General features: G+C 43.8%; 2 protein-coding genes across 2 annotated transcripts in view; both read left to right on the top strand.

Moving 5' to 3' along the window:
• Positions 1–15,395, top strand: part of FYB2 (FYN binding protein 2) — a 313,439-nt gene that overhangs the window by 53,652 nt on the left and 244,392 nt on the right. The window lies entirely within an intron of this gene.
• C8B (complement C8 beta chain) overlaps positions 1–15,395 on the top strand; it is a 47,392-nt gene that overhangs the window by 21,383 nt on the left and 10,614 nt on the right. Inside the window, exons 6-9 of the mRNA XM_056122174.1 lie at positions 171–368; positions 2,261–2,501; positions 6,585–6,713; positions 9,549–9,712. Of these exons, the coding sequence (XP_055978149.1) occupies positions 171–368; positions 2,261–2,501; positions 6,585–6,713; positions 9,549–9,712 (732 nt within the window). The remainder of the gene's footprint in view (positions 1–170; positions 369–2,260; positions 2,502–6,584; positions 6,714–9,548; positions 9,713–15,395) is intronic.

The following is a 15,395-nucleotide window of genomic DNA, read 5'->3' on the forward strand; positions in this document are numbered from 1 at the left end:
CCCACTTGATCTGGATCTTGGGGGTGGGGATATGCTTGGTCCAGAGCTTTCTGTATCTGGAGTACTTGGTGTAGCACCCAGTCTGTAGTTAAAGTGCTGTGGCTGTCTGTTGACTTTTACTAAGTTCTGAGTCCAAGAAAATAAGCTTTCTTTCTCTTTTCTTTTTTTAGACTCAAGGCAAATATGAGTTTGCACTGACAGAGTATGAATCGTACTCAGATTTTGAACGTAATGTCACACACAGTACCGCTAGTGCTTCTAGCTCCAAAATTGGTGTGAAAATAACTGGAATATTTGAATTTGGCTATAGCCATGCCAGGGCTAATGGCAGACATTTTATCAGCAGAATCAAACGATTTTCTCATACTGTAAGTACCCTCTCGCTGCTCTGAATTTCTGTGTGTTCTTTGGAAAGGTCAGGTCCACCTCCGTGTCTGAATTCCATGTTACTCCTACTCAGATCTATCAGCCAATTGCATTTCTGTTGTTTGAAATGTTTCCGCTAATAATAGCTTGGTCTTAGGTACTTTTTCAGAAAGGCCAGGCAACTCAGCCTTCCATAACTATTTCTTCTCCCTCCCTCCTCATCATTCCCCTGGGGCTTTCATTAAGTTTAAGATTATAGCTGACTCAACCAAACCCTCTCAGGAGACATGACAGTCCCAAGAAATTGTAAGCCTTCCCCTCCCTTTCAGCTAAGCTCTCCTCTAGAAAGTCACTCAAGGCCTTTTCTCTCAGGTCTCGGGGTGATGGCTGGCACTGATCACCCCAGCTCTTATCTGTGTTTCTGCTTCATTTATCCTTTCTTGGGTCAGATGTTGCCAATGTTGTTTCACTGTCAAGATCCCAGTGACCCCTTTTTGCTCACCCCTGGGGAATTAGGACAAGCTTTGGGCCTTTCTCACTGAGTGTGCTCCCATCTTCCTGTACCAAGGATCAGTGGCCTTGTTTTCTGAAGGTCCTCAGTGACTATTTTATGCTTTCTAGGGCCAAAGGGTGACCTGGTCACAACTCCACACAATACTGCCCTTGGGGCACAGTGGCAACTATGGGTGACACACTCAGATAGGCTAAAACCTGACTCACAAACCAGACACTAGATTTGGGGTGCTGGCTGTACATGGTTAATTAGCTCAGGAGCCAGTGCTTCCTTGGGTGCCCCCACTACTCCTTGAGAGGCTTCTCTTCAGAGATTCTCAAGCACAGACAGAGACATAGTCTTGGCAGATCTGCCTGCCACCCCTCTTCTATCAGGCTGCCCCCATACCACACCAACCTCATCCCCTACCCTCTATATCCCTTACTGGTCCTCGAGTATATGAGTGAAGAGCAGGTGCCTCTGAGCAGAAAAGGACATGGGCATCTTTATGTGCAAGGAACTCCCACCTTCCCTCACATCTCCTGATAGAAGCGACTTCTTAGAGAGCATTTGTCAAGTTCACCTCCTCCTTTCCAGGTCTCTGACTTTTTAAAAAAAAATTTATTTTTATAAAGTTCTTCAGAATAATTTATTCCATTCAATATTCCAACACCAATCACACCACCATTACACCTTCCTACCACCATCATTTTGAATTTTCCCACCACCCTGAAGACTGTTCCAAAAGCAGATCCTAAATAATTTATTTTTTATTGCTTGTTATGAATAATTCGCTAAAAATGACCCAAAAGGTTTCCTTAGAGGAAAGTGTGTGAAAATTGTTGTCTCACTTTGGAGTCACTACAGCCTTGTGATTACTAGCATGTTGTTATAGTTGAGCCTTGTATGCATACACACACACACACATATACATATATGTGTATTGATAGAGATCAGTTTCCATCTATTTTATGCCCCATCATCATAATATGTGGTGGCAACTCTTGGTACTGCAGTGGCATAGAGTATGAGATATCATGCAGCCACGAATGTGGCCAAATGCTCCAGGAATTCTAAAATTTTGAATAGGGTGATAGGGTCAGAGTTAAATTTTTAACTGCTTGGTGACTTTGGCATCCAGAGGCATCTTGGCAGCTTGTTGCTTTCTTTCACGATTTATTTGTGAGTCTCTGGATCATGGCCGTTAATGAGCTTATATGCCACCAGAGGCAGTTCATGGGTTTGACCACCAGACTCTTGGAAAAACAGGGGGAGTAGGGGGAGGTCACCCATTCCTGACTCCATTTGAGCCTGGAGATTTTGGTCACAAAACCTGCAAACCTGGGTTTTTCAGTGATCTGGTCCCATCCACCATCACCCCCATGTTTGTCTTTCCCCTAGAATAGCATGTTTCTGCATGCACGCTCCAAGCTGGAAGTGGCACGATACAAGTTGAAGACCCGGAGTCTCATGCTGCACCATGAATTCCTGCAGAGGGTGAGGCAGCTGCCCCTAGAGTACAGCTATGGGGAGTACAGGGACATCCTCCGCGACTTTGGCACCCACTACATCACAGAGGCCGTGCTGGGGGGCATCTATGAGTACACCCTCATCATGAACAAGGAAATCATGGAGCAAGGAGGTATGCAGCCATCCTGAGGGATGTGGTCAATGCTTTCCTGTCCCTGGGAAGGCTGAGCTCTGGGGAAGGCATCTCTTATTGCTGGGGGAAGAGTTGCCAGCTGCCCTCCTGGATCTTCTCCCTCCCTGGTGACACCCTCACATGTTAATCCCACTCCCAGGCAAGCCTTGTTGAGGCCGGTCATTCCCCAGCCCTCTATCTGCCCAGTCCTCTCTACTGTTTATTCTCTCTAGAACCTAGTATTTCCCAAAGTGGCAGGACTCACCCCTTGGGGAACACGGGAATAGTGGGTGGGATGGGTGGTAGTAGTCTTGGATGTAGTATGGATGAGGTATGGTGCATGGGTGCTTTCCTTAAGAGAACAAAGAGAAAGTGCCCAATATAAAAAACGAGCAGTAGGCTAAGTAGGTTTGGGCATTGCTGCCTTAGATGATGACATCGAAGCCTGTGAAATTCCTGATGTATATATCCAACCAAGATTTCTTCTCTGTACCCAAGAGCTGAGGCCCAGAATTCTGATATTGTCATCTAAATCATCAAATAAGTCATCACAGATCGACCATGCCCCCATGCTAACCCTCACTTCTCCTTTTCAAATACGTTTTTCCTGGCTTTCCTCATCTCAGAATCATTCTACCATCTAACTACAGGTTCAAGCCAAAAAGCTAAGGAATCAACTTTGGTTATTTGTCTTTCCTTCCACTCTGTACTCCCTCTGTCTCTGTCTGTCTCTGTTTCTGTCCCTCCCTCCCTCCTTCCCTCCCTCCCTCCTTTTCTCCCTCCTCTCCTCCTCTTTTTTGTTTGTTCCTGGGCCACAATCAGCTGTGCTAAGGACTTGCTCCTATTTCTGCACTGAGGAATCACTCTTGGCAGGCTTGAGGGACCATATGGGATGCTGGGGATCAAACCTGGGTTGATCCTGGGTTGATCAAACCTGCCTGCTGTACTATCTCTCTGGTCCTTCCACCTCTTTTTTTTTTTTTAAAAAAAAAGGTAATGTTTGGGAGTGGGGGAGGCGGAGATAGTTCAAAGCACTGCAGACTTGAATGTGCAAGCTGCTGACTTTGGTCTCCTGCATACATTGCCGTCTCCCCCACCCCCACCTCAGCACCGCCTCACTAGGCAGAGCTCTGGAGGCCTCTAAGCACTGTCATGATGGTCCTGGTAGCACCACCTGGACCAGAGCAATACCGCATTGTTGGACTAGAGCCTTGACCCATCTGGCCTGGTTGGCCTATTTATTCCCAGAGGTGGTCCCAACCCCCTGAGGAACACCACCCTGCCCCCAACCTTCAAAAAGAAAATAAATATTTATCTTGAGTACTGGGCTGGAGCGATAGCACAGTAGGTAGGGCGTTTGCCTTGCAAGTGGCCAACATGGCCGACCCGAGTTCAATTCCTCCGCCCCTCTCAGAGAGCCTCAAAAGCTACCAAGAGTATTTTGCCCACACGGCAAAGCCTGGCAAACTACCCGTGATGCATTCGATATGCCAAACACAGTAACAATTGTCACAATGGAGACGTTACTGGACTTGCTCGAGCAAACCGATGAACAATGGGAGGACAGGGACAGTGACAGATCTTGAGTACTGAAGTTGAACACATAAAAGACAAATGAAAGTAAATGAGGGGCCTGGGAAATGACTAAGTGGTAGAGTGGGGCCTCCCATGTGAAAGGTCCTGAGTTTCATTCCCAGGCATACATGGACCCCCAAGCACCACTGGGGGGCACACCAAGGCTCTGCTGGTTGAAATACTAGCCTTGGTTCATGAAGCCAAATTCTACTGAGAAAGGCCCCAATAATAGCAATAAACAAGCAAACAGGAAACCTGGCAACAGTTGAGTTATTGGGGAAAGAGTTCTCAAGGTCATGGGATGTTGGGCTCCCCAGAATCAAGGCTGCCTGTCCTCTGAGTGTTTTCTCTTGGTTTCCTCCCAAGGTAGAGGTCTAGCCTCAGTTACACCTCAATAGTACCCTTCTGACACCTTAGAATTCCCTCAGAGCCAGAAAATCTTCCTGATGTGTGCTTATCTCTGGAATACAACAGACCCAAGCACAGCACTTGAGTTGGGTGAGGAGAGGTCAGATGATTGTGCTCAGAACTCTGGAAGCCAAGAGCAGGCGTCAGTGGTGATAACTCTGCTAGCCTATTCTTCGATCACCCACTACCACCTTCCTGCTGTGTTGCACCTGCCCTCCCCAGGAGCAGGCTCAGGCCAGGAGGCTCTTTTGAGAAGATTCAAAGACCTATCGGATCCCATAGTTCCCTGTGCCACCTTAATTCTTCATTAAAAGCTCCTCTCTCATGGGTCCCTTCATAGGTTGGGAACGTGAGTGTATAAATTCGGGCAGTCCAGCTCAGCCCCTATCACCATGCTTCAACCCTGCTGAGTCCAACGGAGGTGGAGGAAGGGGAAGTATAGATCCTTTGCTAGAAATTACCAGGGTTTCTTGTCTTCCCTTGGATGCAGCAATTGTCACCCTTACTTGATCATAGGAACCTCTTTTCTTTGGCTATTTGCTACTGCAAGGATTACGTGACCTCGTGGTGGCATCTAGGTTCCAAGGAACGTGGTCATGGGGAACAGTGACAGATGCTAATGGTGCTGCTGATCCTCACAGTCAGACCTGCCCACCCTGCAGCAGCCTCAGAAAGCTCCAGGCAGGTGCACATAAACCAAGGACCAGGAGAGGAGACCTGGAATGTGAACAATAGGACCAGACAGGTGATGGTCCAGAAATGGGAGGAAGAAAGGAAAGCCAGCACTTTTCTTTGTCAGAGACTCCATCAGATACTTTTTCATCCCTTTCCTCCATTCACTAGTTAGCTACTCTTTTTTCTGAAAGGGTGGGTGATGGACTGTGGAAATATTATTATAGCCTCAGGGAGGAGCCAACTTTAAAAGGACTCATAACAAAATAATAATAATAATAAATTTAAAAATAAATAAAATAAAAGAATCCAGAGCACGAGTCCCACCAGCTTTTGTAGGGCAACACAGCCCTCCTCCAAGCATCTTTGAAGAAAGAAGCTGTGGGTAATGCAGATTTTGCCCTGTTTGTCTGCTTCACCCTGTGCCACTTTCATTTTTCATGGAATTGTTACCCTCAAGTCTCAGTCTATTGGGGGGTTGGGGTAGTCAGGGACCACTGGGACTACCTCCTTTATTGGTGTGTTGGGGAGGGGGAGCATTCAGTCAAACTCAGGGCCTGGCACATGAAAGGAATTCTAACACTTTTATCAAATTACTTTTTTATTCTTTAACTTTTTATTTGAGACACTATGACTGACAATATTATTGATGGTCGGGATTCATGCCTACAGTGTTCCAACACTACACCCTCCACCAGAGTATCTTCTTCCCTCCACCATTGTCCCAAGTCCTCTCACTATCCCCTTCTCCTCCCACCATGGTAAGCCCAACTCTTTAAACCAGTTCTCATGGTCTGTTGCCTTGTTGTTTATTATTTTCTTACTATATTTCTTTCTACCTTACCTATGAAAGGTCAGTCTGTGTTGCTCCCTCTCCTTCTGATTAATGTCACTCAAAATGAAAGTCTCCAGATCCATCCACATAGTAGCAAATTGCATGATTTTCTTTTCTTATTGCCAGGTAAAAAATCTAGCTCTCAAGCCATATTCATGCCCCCTGCAGTTTTTCTCCATCAGATGGGTGATTCATTAATTTACATCTGCACCCCTATGGGGCACCGATAGGAGCAGTGAGTGTTTGGGGAGGAGGGGATGCAAATCTTTGGAATTGATTGAAAGCAAAGGATGAAGGGGACATTAGGACAGGGATCTCTCTCTTTTTTTAATGGTATAAGGTTTATTTTATTTTATTTATTGTTAGTTATTTATTAGTGAATCACCGTGAGGTACTGTTACATACTTACAAACGTTCGTGTTTGCATTTCAGTCATACAATGATTGGTTACCCATCCCTCCACCAGTGCCCATTCTCCCCCACCATGATCTCAGTATCCCTCCCCCCTACCCCTGCCTCTGGCCTCTGTGGCAGGGCATTCCCTTTTGTTCTCTCTCCTTTTGGTCACGGGGACCTTTCCTTGTTTCCTGCAGATTACTCTTTCAAGGATGTCATGGGCTGTGCCCAACATGACTTTAAGATTGGTGGAGCCATTAAAGTTGTCTACCTAAGTCTGGGAGTGTCGGCAGCCAAATGCAAGGGTATTCTGAATGAAATAAAAGGTGAGTGGCAGAACCTTGTCATCCCCATGCCTATCCTTTTCCTCTTGACAACACCTCTGGTCTTAGCCTTTCTTTAACCACAAGGTAATTCTTAAAGCATTTCAACTAAAATCGTTTAATTTAATTAATTCAATAATGTAAACAAAAACTTACTGGGATCCCCTATGTGCTGAGAATGGAAAAAAAAACTAATGTGATTGAATTCCCGACTGTGTCCACATGAAGTAGACACACCACTAAAGTTTCAGTGGAAAAGGCAGGCATAAGCACCATCCCAGAGGAGCACCAGGGCCTACTTCCTCTCTTGAGGTGGGGTCCTTTAAACTTTGTGGGGGAACAGAGTTTAGGGTTGTATATGTTAAGGGTTGTTTTGTAGGCAAAGGGGGAAAGTGTAGAAATGACAACATACTCAAGGCTGGGAGTTTGTTTGCTACAGGATGACCGTGTGCTAGGGATTCAGAGGAAGAGGTGGAAGTAAGTGGCTCTTAAACAGAGGAGACCAGAGGAGCCAATGGACCTACAGATCTTGTCTCAGAGCCCACAGAGCAGAAGAGCTATGACTGCAGATAGATAAGAAAGCCAGAGGTCAGAGCCAAGTACCTGGGAGCAGGGAGAGTGGAAGGGCCCCAGTCCCAGGGAGCTGTCCAGTCAATGCATGAAAGGCATTGACTCAGTAGGACTCCAGTTCCCAACCCCCTCACTGCTCAGGGATTCTCTCTCATCTGCTCCATCTACCTTGTACCCTGTAGTATATGTGACCATGCAAAATCAATGACCCCAGTTAACTGATGCTCTCAACAACTTTCTGCCTTCTTGATGTCAGAGTCGATTTGTTCAGAGCTGTGGAGCTGGGTTGGAAGAAGCGAGGCATCCGTAAAACAGATGTGCTTTTATTTTCTATTTTAGTTTTGGGGTCACAATGAGAAGTGCTCAGGCTTATACCCTTAAGGGTCAATCCTGGCAGGGCTTAAGGGATCATGTGGGGTTCCACGGATCAATCCTGGGTCAGCTACGTGCAGGGCAAGTACCTTACCTGTTGTAATATCTCCAGTCTCCCCAGACTTGCATTTTCAAGACTATATCCAAAGTCACCCCACATCATAGTCAACTGATGAGAGCGCTGTCCTGTTCCCCCGACCTTTGCTCTCACAGAACACCGTGTTCAACATGCCCTTCCTTCCTCAATGGTTTCACCACTGACTTGTATCCGTAACCAATAGGGTTTAGTGCTGTTCTTTGAACTTTATTTGGGTTGAATGTAATTTTCGTATTTTATTGTATTCAACATCACTGGGGATGAGGGATAGTACACCTGGCCAGGCTCAAGGAGCCACACAGTGCCCAGGATCAAACCCAGGGCCTCACATAGGCCAGGCTTGTACTCTCCCACTTCAACTACATCCAGACTCTGAAGATCCTGTGTTTTGCTTGTTTGTTTGTTTTGAATGTCAATGGTTTCCCAGCCTGTATAGCACTGCACTGTGTGGCTGACACATGTTTTTTTTTGTTTGTGTGAGTATTCTACTGTTGATTGTTATATGGGTGCTTTTGTGTTCCTGGCTGTTGTGAGCGCTTCACAATCATTTGGTTCTTATTTGAATGTGACACCAGGGAATCACCTGGAAATGGGGTTGTGGGGTTTGAGAGTATGAAGTAATATCAAATTGTTTGTTTTCTAAAATGTTTACACCAACTCACAACTTGATCAGTGGTGAATGACAGTCCCTTTCTCTTTGTAACTTATTTTTATTGTATTTTAAGTAAAATGGACACAGTAGTGTTAAAGTTTATGGTTTTGGTGTCACAGTTACTGCACTTTCACTGCCACCAAAATGGCCCCGATTCCTCACCTTTGTCCTGTGTGTGACCCACCCCCCCTTGTCATATTGCATTGCTCTTAAAAGGTGTTGTAAGCACAGAGCTGAGTCATCACTTTACACCAGGTCATTGGCTTTGATCTTTGGGCAAAGGGGCATAGGGATGATCCCTGATGTAACCAGAGGTTTCTGAGACATCTTGTGAGAAATTAGGATAATATCAATTTCTCTGTAGTCATGTTGAGGGAACAGTTGTGACATGTGGGATCCTGCATTGCAAAACTTCCCCACAAAGAATTGCTGGAGTGCAGACCCAGAACAGGGCTACATGGGGTGAATCCATCCAGCCCAGGACCAGCTTGTCTCAAGAGCAAAGATTATACAGTTCCTATTTTACAGTAAAGATGAACTGAGTCAATTTGTGTACAGCACTTAGATTAGTGACTGACGCAGAAGTGATCTATAGTCCGCCTACATTCTCAGGTACTTACCTATTAATGACCTATATGTATGCCCAAATGTCTGTTCCACATGTTTGTGATGGATGCATGCATCAGCCTATCTGCCATTCTCAATACCTATCTATCATCTATTGCTCTAGTTTTATGAAGGTATGCACCTGCTTTGATTTTATTTATCTGCTAGAATATGTTATTCTATCCCTGTGCATGTTTGTTTATCTGTATCTGTGCATGCATTAGTGATCTCTTCACTTGTCTATGATCCATCCATCAATTCCTATATATGTATTGTATGTATATATCACTACCAATCAGCTGTTCTCCACAGGCTCTATCAGTGACTAGCAGTAACAGATTCTCCAAATGGTTGCTCCTCTCTTGTCCTGTCTCTCACGTGCATTCTAATCTGCCTACTGTGGCTCCACAGCTGGCAGGGATACATCTGTCCTCCCTCATTCTTAGAATGAACTCGGGGATGATGATGTTGGTCAGATTGCAGTCAGTTCCATGGTGTACTCGGGGCTGCCCTAACATGCCAGTCTTCACATGCCTTTCAGACAGAAACCAACGCCACACCATGGTGGAAGACCTGGTTGTCCTTGTCCGAGGAGGAGGAAGTGAGGACATTACCTACCTGGCATACCGGGAGTTGCCTACTGCGGAGCTGATGCAGAAGTGGGGAGACGCCGTGCACTACAACCCAGATATTATCCAAATTAAGGTACATGAAGGAACCCCTCCATTCTTTCTTTGTGCAGGGAAAAAACTACTGAGAGCAGGGCCTGGAATATATGCTTAGCAAGATCTGAGCCTTAATCTTGAGGCACATACATTATAGAGAAAAATATATCAATTCTCTTTTATAATTGTTGTGAGAGGCCAATTTTAGGGTCATTTGGGACACACTAGTAGGGTACCAAGTAACTATGCCATGTCCAGAATGAAACAGGAGCCTCCACCAAGCAGGGCATATCCCCAGCCTATGGATCTGTAGTGAGCTCATAATACAGTAGTCAATACTTCCTGGACACCCCTTCATCCTTTCAGTGGGTCTCTAAGGTATGAAAGAAAATGAACCAACAGCTTCTCATTCCAGCCTTCTCAAAGTTAGTCTTCTAGTTACCAGAGAACCACTTATTTCTTCATTTAAATATTCCCTTCTCCAACCAGAAAATGGTTGCTAAGTTCCTGTGATGAGAGAGGTACTAGGTACTTGAGGAGAAAGACAGTCTCTGCTGAACAGTAAGATGCTTGCATGCACAGTTACCTTACAGGACAGGATAATACATCAAGATAATCACTAACACGACTGGGACACCTAGATATTCATGACATTCTGCCAGGGACTTGTGCAATGTTATTTCGTATAATCTTCACTCATTTGAAAATTCAGTATGCTCCTCTCCACTTCATAGCTGATAAAAATCAAGGTCACAGAGACTGTAGCCATCCTGCTGCTCAAGAATCTTTGTTAGGTTGGAACCTGGGTCTTTGACCTCTCCCCATCCCCTCTAGACTTTCCTGTGAGTTTGAGTGAATAAACTAACAACATCAACCACCTGTCACCCAAACAGAAACTATTTTTGCAAACTTAAACTAAAAAGACATTTGCTCCATGTAGACTGTCATACACCTCGGCCTTGGTAGATCCTTGCCTGTGGCGACTTGAGCTCTGTGTCCATGTCACATTTGACGCCATCTCTCTTGCCACCCCAAGACTTACTTTTGCAGCTGGGGCAGGAAGTTTAGGGCTGTGGGAAGTCCCAGACACTGGATATTTTTGCAGTGTCTTTATTGTGTGTCAAACACATAAAGAAATATGCCATTCCACTTCTCTCCTGTCACTTGTTGACTGATGACACTCTAGGGTACAGTTAATAGTAAGTAGTGAGAAAAGCCAGGAAGCTAAAGTGCAGAGGCACCTGTGATGGGCTGATAGCATGGTGACCTTAGTTAGTATCACTGATGGGCACGGAAGGGAACAGAGGGGGAAAATACATCCCTGGTCTTCACTTATTACTGACATATCTTACCTGAATATGTGTTCCTTAACTGAGAGTTGATGGAATGACCTAGGTGCCTATCTAAACAGGTTGAACATGCCAGTCTGGGTATTGGAAATATTAAGAGCCAAGCATGTGATGTGATGTGGGATGTGTGAGGAGATGTGACAAATGTTTGTGAGAGAGAGAGATAGACAGGGAGGCAGGCAGACATAGGGAAGAGAGAGAGAGAGAGAAAGAGAGAGAGAGAGAGAATGAGAGAGAGATTTCATTTGTTAGTATTCTCAGTTTTCAATGTCTGTCAGGCCTTCAAATCATTTCAGGGATGTGGACTTTCCTGAAAGCCCAGAAACTTTGCAGCTCCTCAAAGCACATATCCTACCACATCCACCATCACTTTGATGCTGTGTGGGGCATTGTGGGTGGGAAGGGAGAGAGCTATTTCTAGGTCTGAGGAAGGCGGGATTACTACAGGTTCTTACACACTCTCTCTAGTCATGCTTACTCTAAGTGAGAAATGAACATTCTGAGTGTCCCCCCTCTTCCACATACTATGGCAGAAGAAAATCTTTAACTGACTTTACATATCTCAGAATAACTCTTCTCTGCAGAGTCAGATTACCAGATAGCTTTCCAGGATGTATTTATTCCTCTCTTTAAGAAAGGCAGTCAATAGGAGCACTGTTGACCCACAATTATGTGCCAAAACTAGTCTTAAAGATTAAGAATAAAAGAACAGGTCCAGAGAGATAGTAGAGTGATTAAAGCAAATGCCTAGCATAGAGTCAACCCTGGTTCAATTCCCAGAACTGCATGATCCCCAAGCAACATTAGGTACAGCTGTGTAGGCCTCTGAACACTAATGGGTGTGGCCTTGGAGGCTGTGGGCAGAGAGGTCACACAAGAGTCCTCTCACACTCTTTTCCAGTAGACTTTAAATAGAGATGGCTCTTGGCACAAGGAAGAGGAAGGCAGTGCAATGGAAGTATAGAGATTTTTCAAGTCAAAACACTGTAATTATATTCAAGATGCAGATGACAAGTATACTTCTAACAAATGAAAAGTAAAAGTCCATCTTAGAATGTATTTATTTTGTGATTATAATCAAATCCAAGAAGATGAGGAATTATTCATAAACTGGAAAATAGAAGTTGAGATACTTAGACATTACTCCAGTGAAAAGAGACAGAGCTAAATATAGGAAAGCAAAGCAGGGTGACGGAATGAAAGTCTGAGTTGAAAACGATAAAGAACAGAATTGACACTGCAGAAAATGGAGTCAGCGATGTGGAAGGTGCTATAAAAATGTTCTCCTAATGCAGACGTAGAAGACAAAGAGATTAAACAATAACATGGAAGAAATATGGTGGATAGAGCATACTGGCATGGAAATGTAAAACTCAGAGACTTCTTTAAAACTCAGAGCAGCAAGATGAAATACAAAGACACATTAATCAGGCACCCAGTAAGAGAAATGTGTGGCTGCATAGCTGATACAGAACAGCCTGTTTCAAAGCAGGCAAAAAAGACTAAACACCAAACAACACTAAACATATCCTGGTAACTTTCTACTTTTAGAAACAAATATGTCCCTCACGAATAAGTCAAACTGGCTTTTGAATTCTGTACAACAAAGTGCCTGGAGATAATGGAGTGACAGCCAGGGATCTTAGAGGAAGCATCTCATGGGACCAAGTAAAATGATTATTCATGGAAGACAAATCCCAAAGACATTCTGATGAATTTGGTGAGGAGGTTATGTAAAGATTTCCCAGATTCAACCAATGCAAGTGCAAGATGGACAAAAAACTGTAAATCCCAGGCAAATAAATAATCAATGATTTTTAGTATACCCATTAGTATACCCATTCAGTATACAGTCCCACTGTGTCAGGGGACAAATATGCAAATATTATTTGTTATCTAAAATTCTTTGGGGTCTATATTAACTGGAAACCCTAGGCCACATCCCTCACCCCTGCAATTGTCTTTCATGGTCATAATAGCTAGGCTGCAGCCTGTGACCCAAGGCTTTTGGTGATGCAATTGGCCAGAGTGTTGGTACTGTATTGGACAGAAGGAAAAAAATGCAATGGTGACTACCCAACTAGAGGTCAGGACAGCCTGAACAGGCAACTGTGATATTCTTTGGCTTCTGCTGAGCATAACTAAAGCTTATTCCTTATTACACAGCACACTGAAATGATATGAGTGAGAGGGACTAACTTATAATCACTCAGGAACACAGGCATGGGGTCTTTCCCTTGTCATGTGCTCCAAGATCACTACACCTTAGTCCAGAAATGTACCAAGTCTCCTCTCACTGTTCCAAAGCCTTTACTCCACTAACTTTTTACTCTTAAAACAAATCACTCTACTAAGCTCCCTTGAAAAGCAACAGGATCTTACGACCCAGCTATGCCCCCCTCTCCCGCACCAGAAAGCCAAATTCCATGGTAAGTCATGATTCTTGCTAACGTAAATCAGTAAATTGCTCAAGGGTTTCTAAAAGCAAAATTACTCTGATGATCCAGGGCAGGCTTAAGACACATACTGAGCATGAGAGAGCTTTGCCGGGTAGAATAATGTTGGACTTGAACAGCTGGATCTTGCTCCCTAAAATAAATTCTGAATTTCAAATTAGGAAACCATGAATATAATTAAATGGCAGTGAACATACCATTTTTTTTTGCTAAAATGAAATCCTTAATGTGGGAGGAATGAAACAATTTATAAGAAAGACACATCTCAAAGGAAATAGACAACTCCCAGAAGACCTCAGAAGACTAATAAATATGCGAAATTTTAAACTTCTCTAGGAATAAAAATGAAAGTGAAAGTAGCAGTGCAATATTATGTTTTACCAACCAAATTGGTAATGATTAAACATCCATAATACTCAATGTCATTGAAAACGATGAGATGAGCACTTTTGTAAAAATGAAAAGAGAATACACCATCCTTCAGAAAGATTATTGCCACATATAACTGAAAGATTTAAAATGTTTAAATCTTTTGATCCAGAAACCCCAAATGCAAGAATCTACCAAAGAAATAACTTCAAAAACTGGTGAAAATGTATGTAGAAAGAGGTACCTTGTTTTATTTTATTAGTAGCAAAGGGAAAAGAAGAAAGGAAACAACCAAAAAGCAGTGAATACATTCATCTATACTGCAGGATGGTAGGAGACCATAAAAATTCATCTTATCAAAGACTGTTGAATGACAGTCTCAGGTCCACAGATGCAGTAGGAAGCACTCCAAGTATGATATTATGTAAAAAACAGACAATAAAACTGCACTGGAAGGAGGGAGTTGGGTCATACCTGACAGTGCTCAGTGATTACTCTTAGTGGTTCTTGGATGACTATATGTGGTGCAGGAGATTAAACTGGGGTGGGCAAGAATAGTTGAGATAAGTACCAGGAGGTTCACTCCATGGCTTAGAGGACAACTGCACATGCTAAGGGAAAAGGCATCTCAGATAGAGAAGGAACCACCAAGTAAAGGGTGTTGGGAGGATCCTCCCAGGATGGTAGATGCATGCTGAAAGTAGACTATAGCTCGAATGTGATTGACGCTCAATGCCTCTTTTGCAAACCACAGCACCTAAAAGGAGAAAGAGAACAAAAGGGAATGCCCTGCAACAGAGGCAAGGTGGGATGGGGGTGTGGGGAGGTAGGAGGGATATTGGGATCATTGGTGGTAGAGAATGGGCACTGGTGGAGGGATGGGTACTTAATCATTGTATAACTGAAACCAAAGCACAAAAATTTGTAAGTCTACAAATGCACCTGATGGTGTTTCACTAATGAAAATTAAAAATAAATAAATAAATAAAAATAAACTGGGGTGGGTGCATGAAAGCAAATATTTTAACCCTTGTCTTATCTCTTTGGCCCCTCCAAACTGCAGTTATCTTATGACACCAATTTGGTGTAAATATATGTAAATCTACCTATGCAAAATTATACATTGAGAGACTACTGGTCTCTCATCTTCATCCCCTGGTGAGTCTGTAACTGGTTGATCTGCTGAACTTCCCTGGGCACATTTTTTCATTTGTAAAAATGAGGAAAGAGAAGACAAACTGACTCCTAACCCCAAAGATGAGATAAAGTCAGTCATGTATGTAAAGTATTTTGATATCCTGTTGTTCGTCAATTGCCTCGAGCAGGCCCCAGTAACGTATCCTTCGTCCTAGCCCTGAGATTTTTTTAAAAAGTGCCATATTCAAGGCTCTTTCAGGGTTAGGAGAATGAGACCCATCATTGTTACTAGTATTTGGCATATTGGGTACACCACGGGGAGTTTGCCAGACTCTGCCGTGTGGGCAGGTTACATTTGGTAGCCTGCCAGTTTGTCCAAAGTAGGAAAGAGATAATAAGATGTCGCGTGGCC

The sequence above is a fragment of the Sorex fumeus genome, unplaced genomic scaffold (genome assembly GCF_029834395.1).
Source record: "Sorex fumeus unplaced genomic scaffold, SorFum_2.1 ptg000045l, whole genome shotgun sequence".
NCBI classification, from domain to species: Eukaryota; Metazoa; Chordata; class Mammalia; order Eulipotyphla; family Soricidae; genus Sorex; species Sorex fumeus.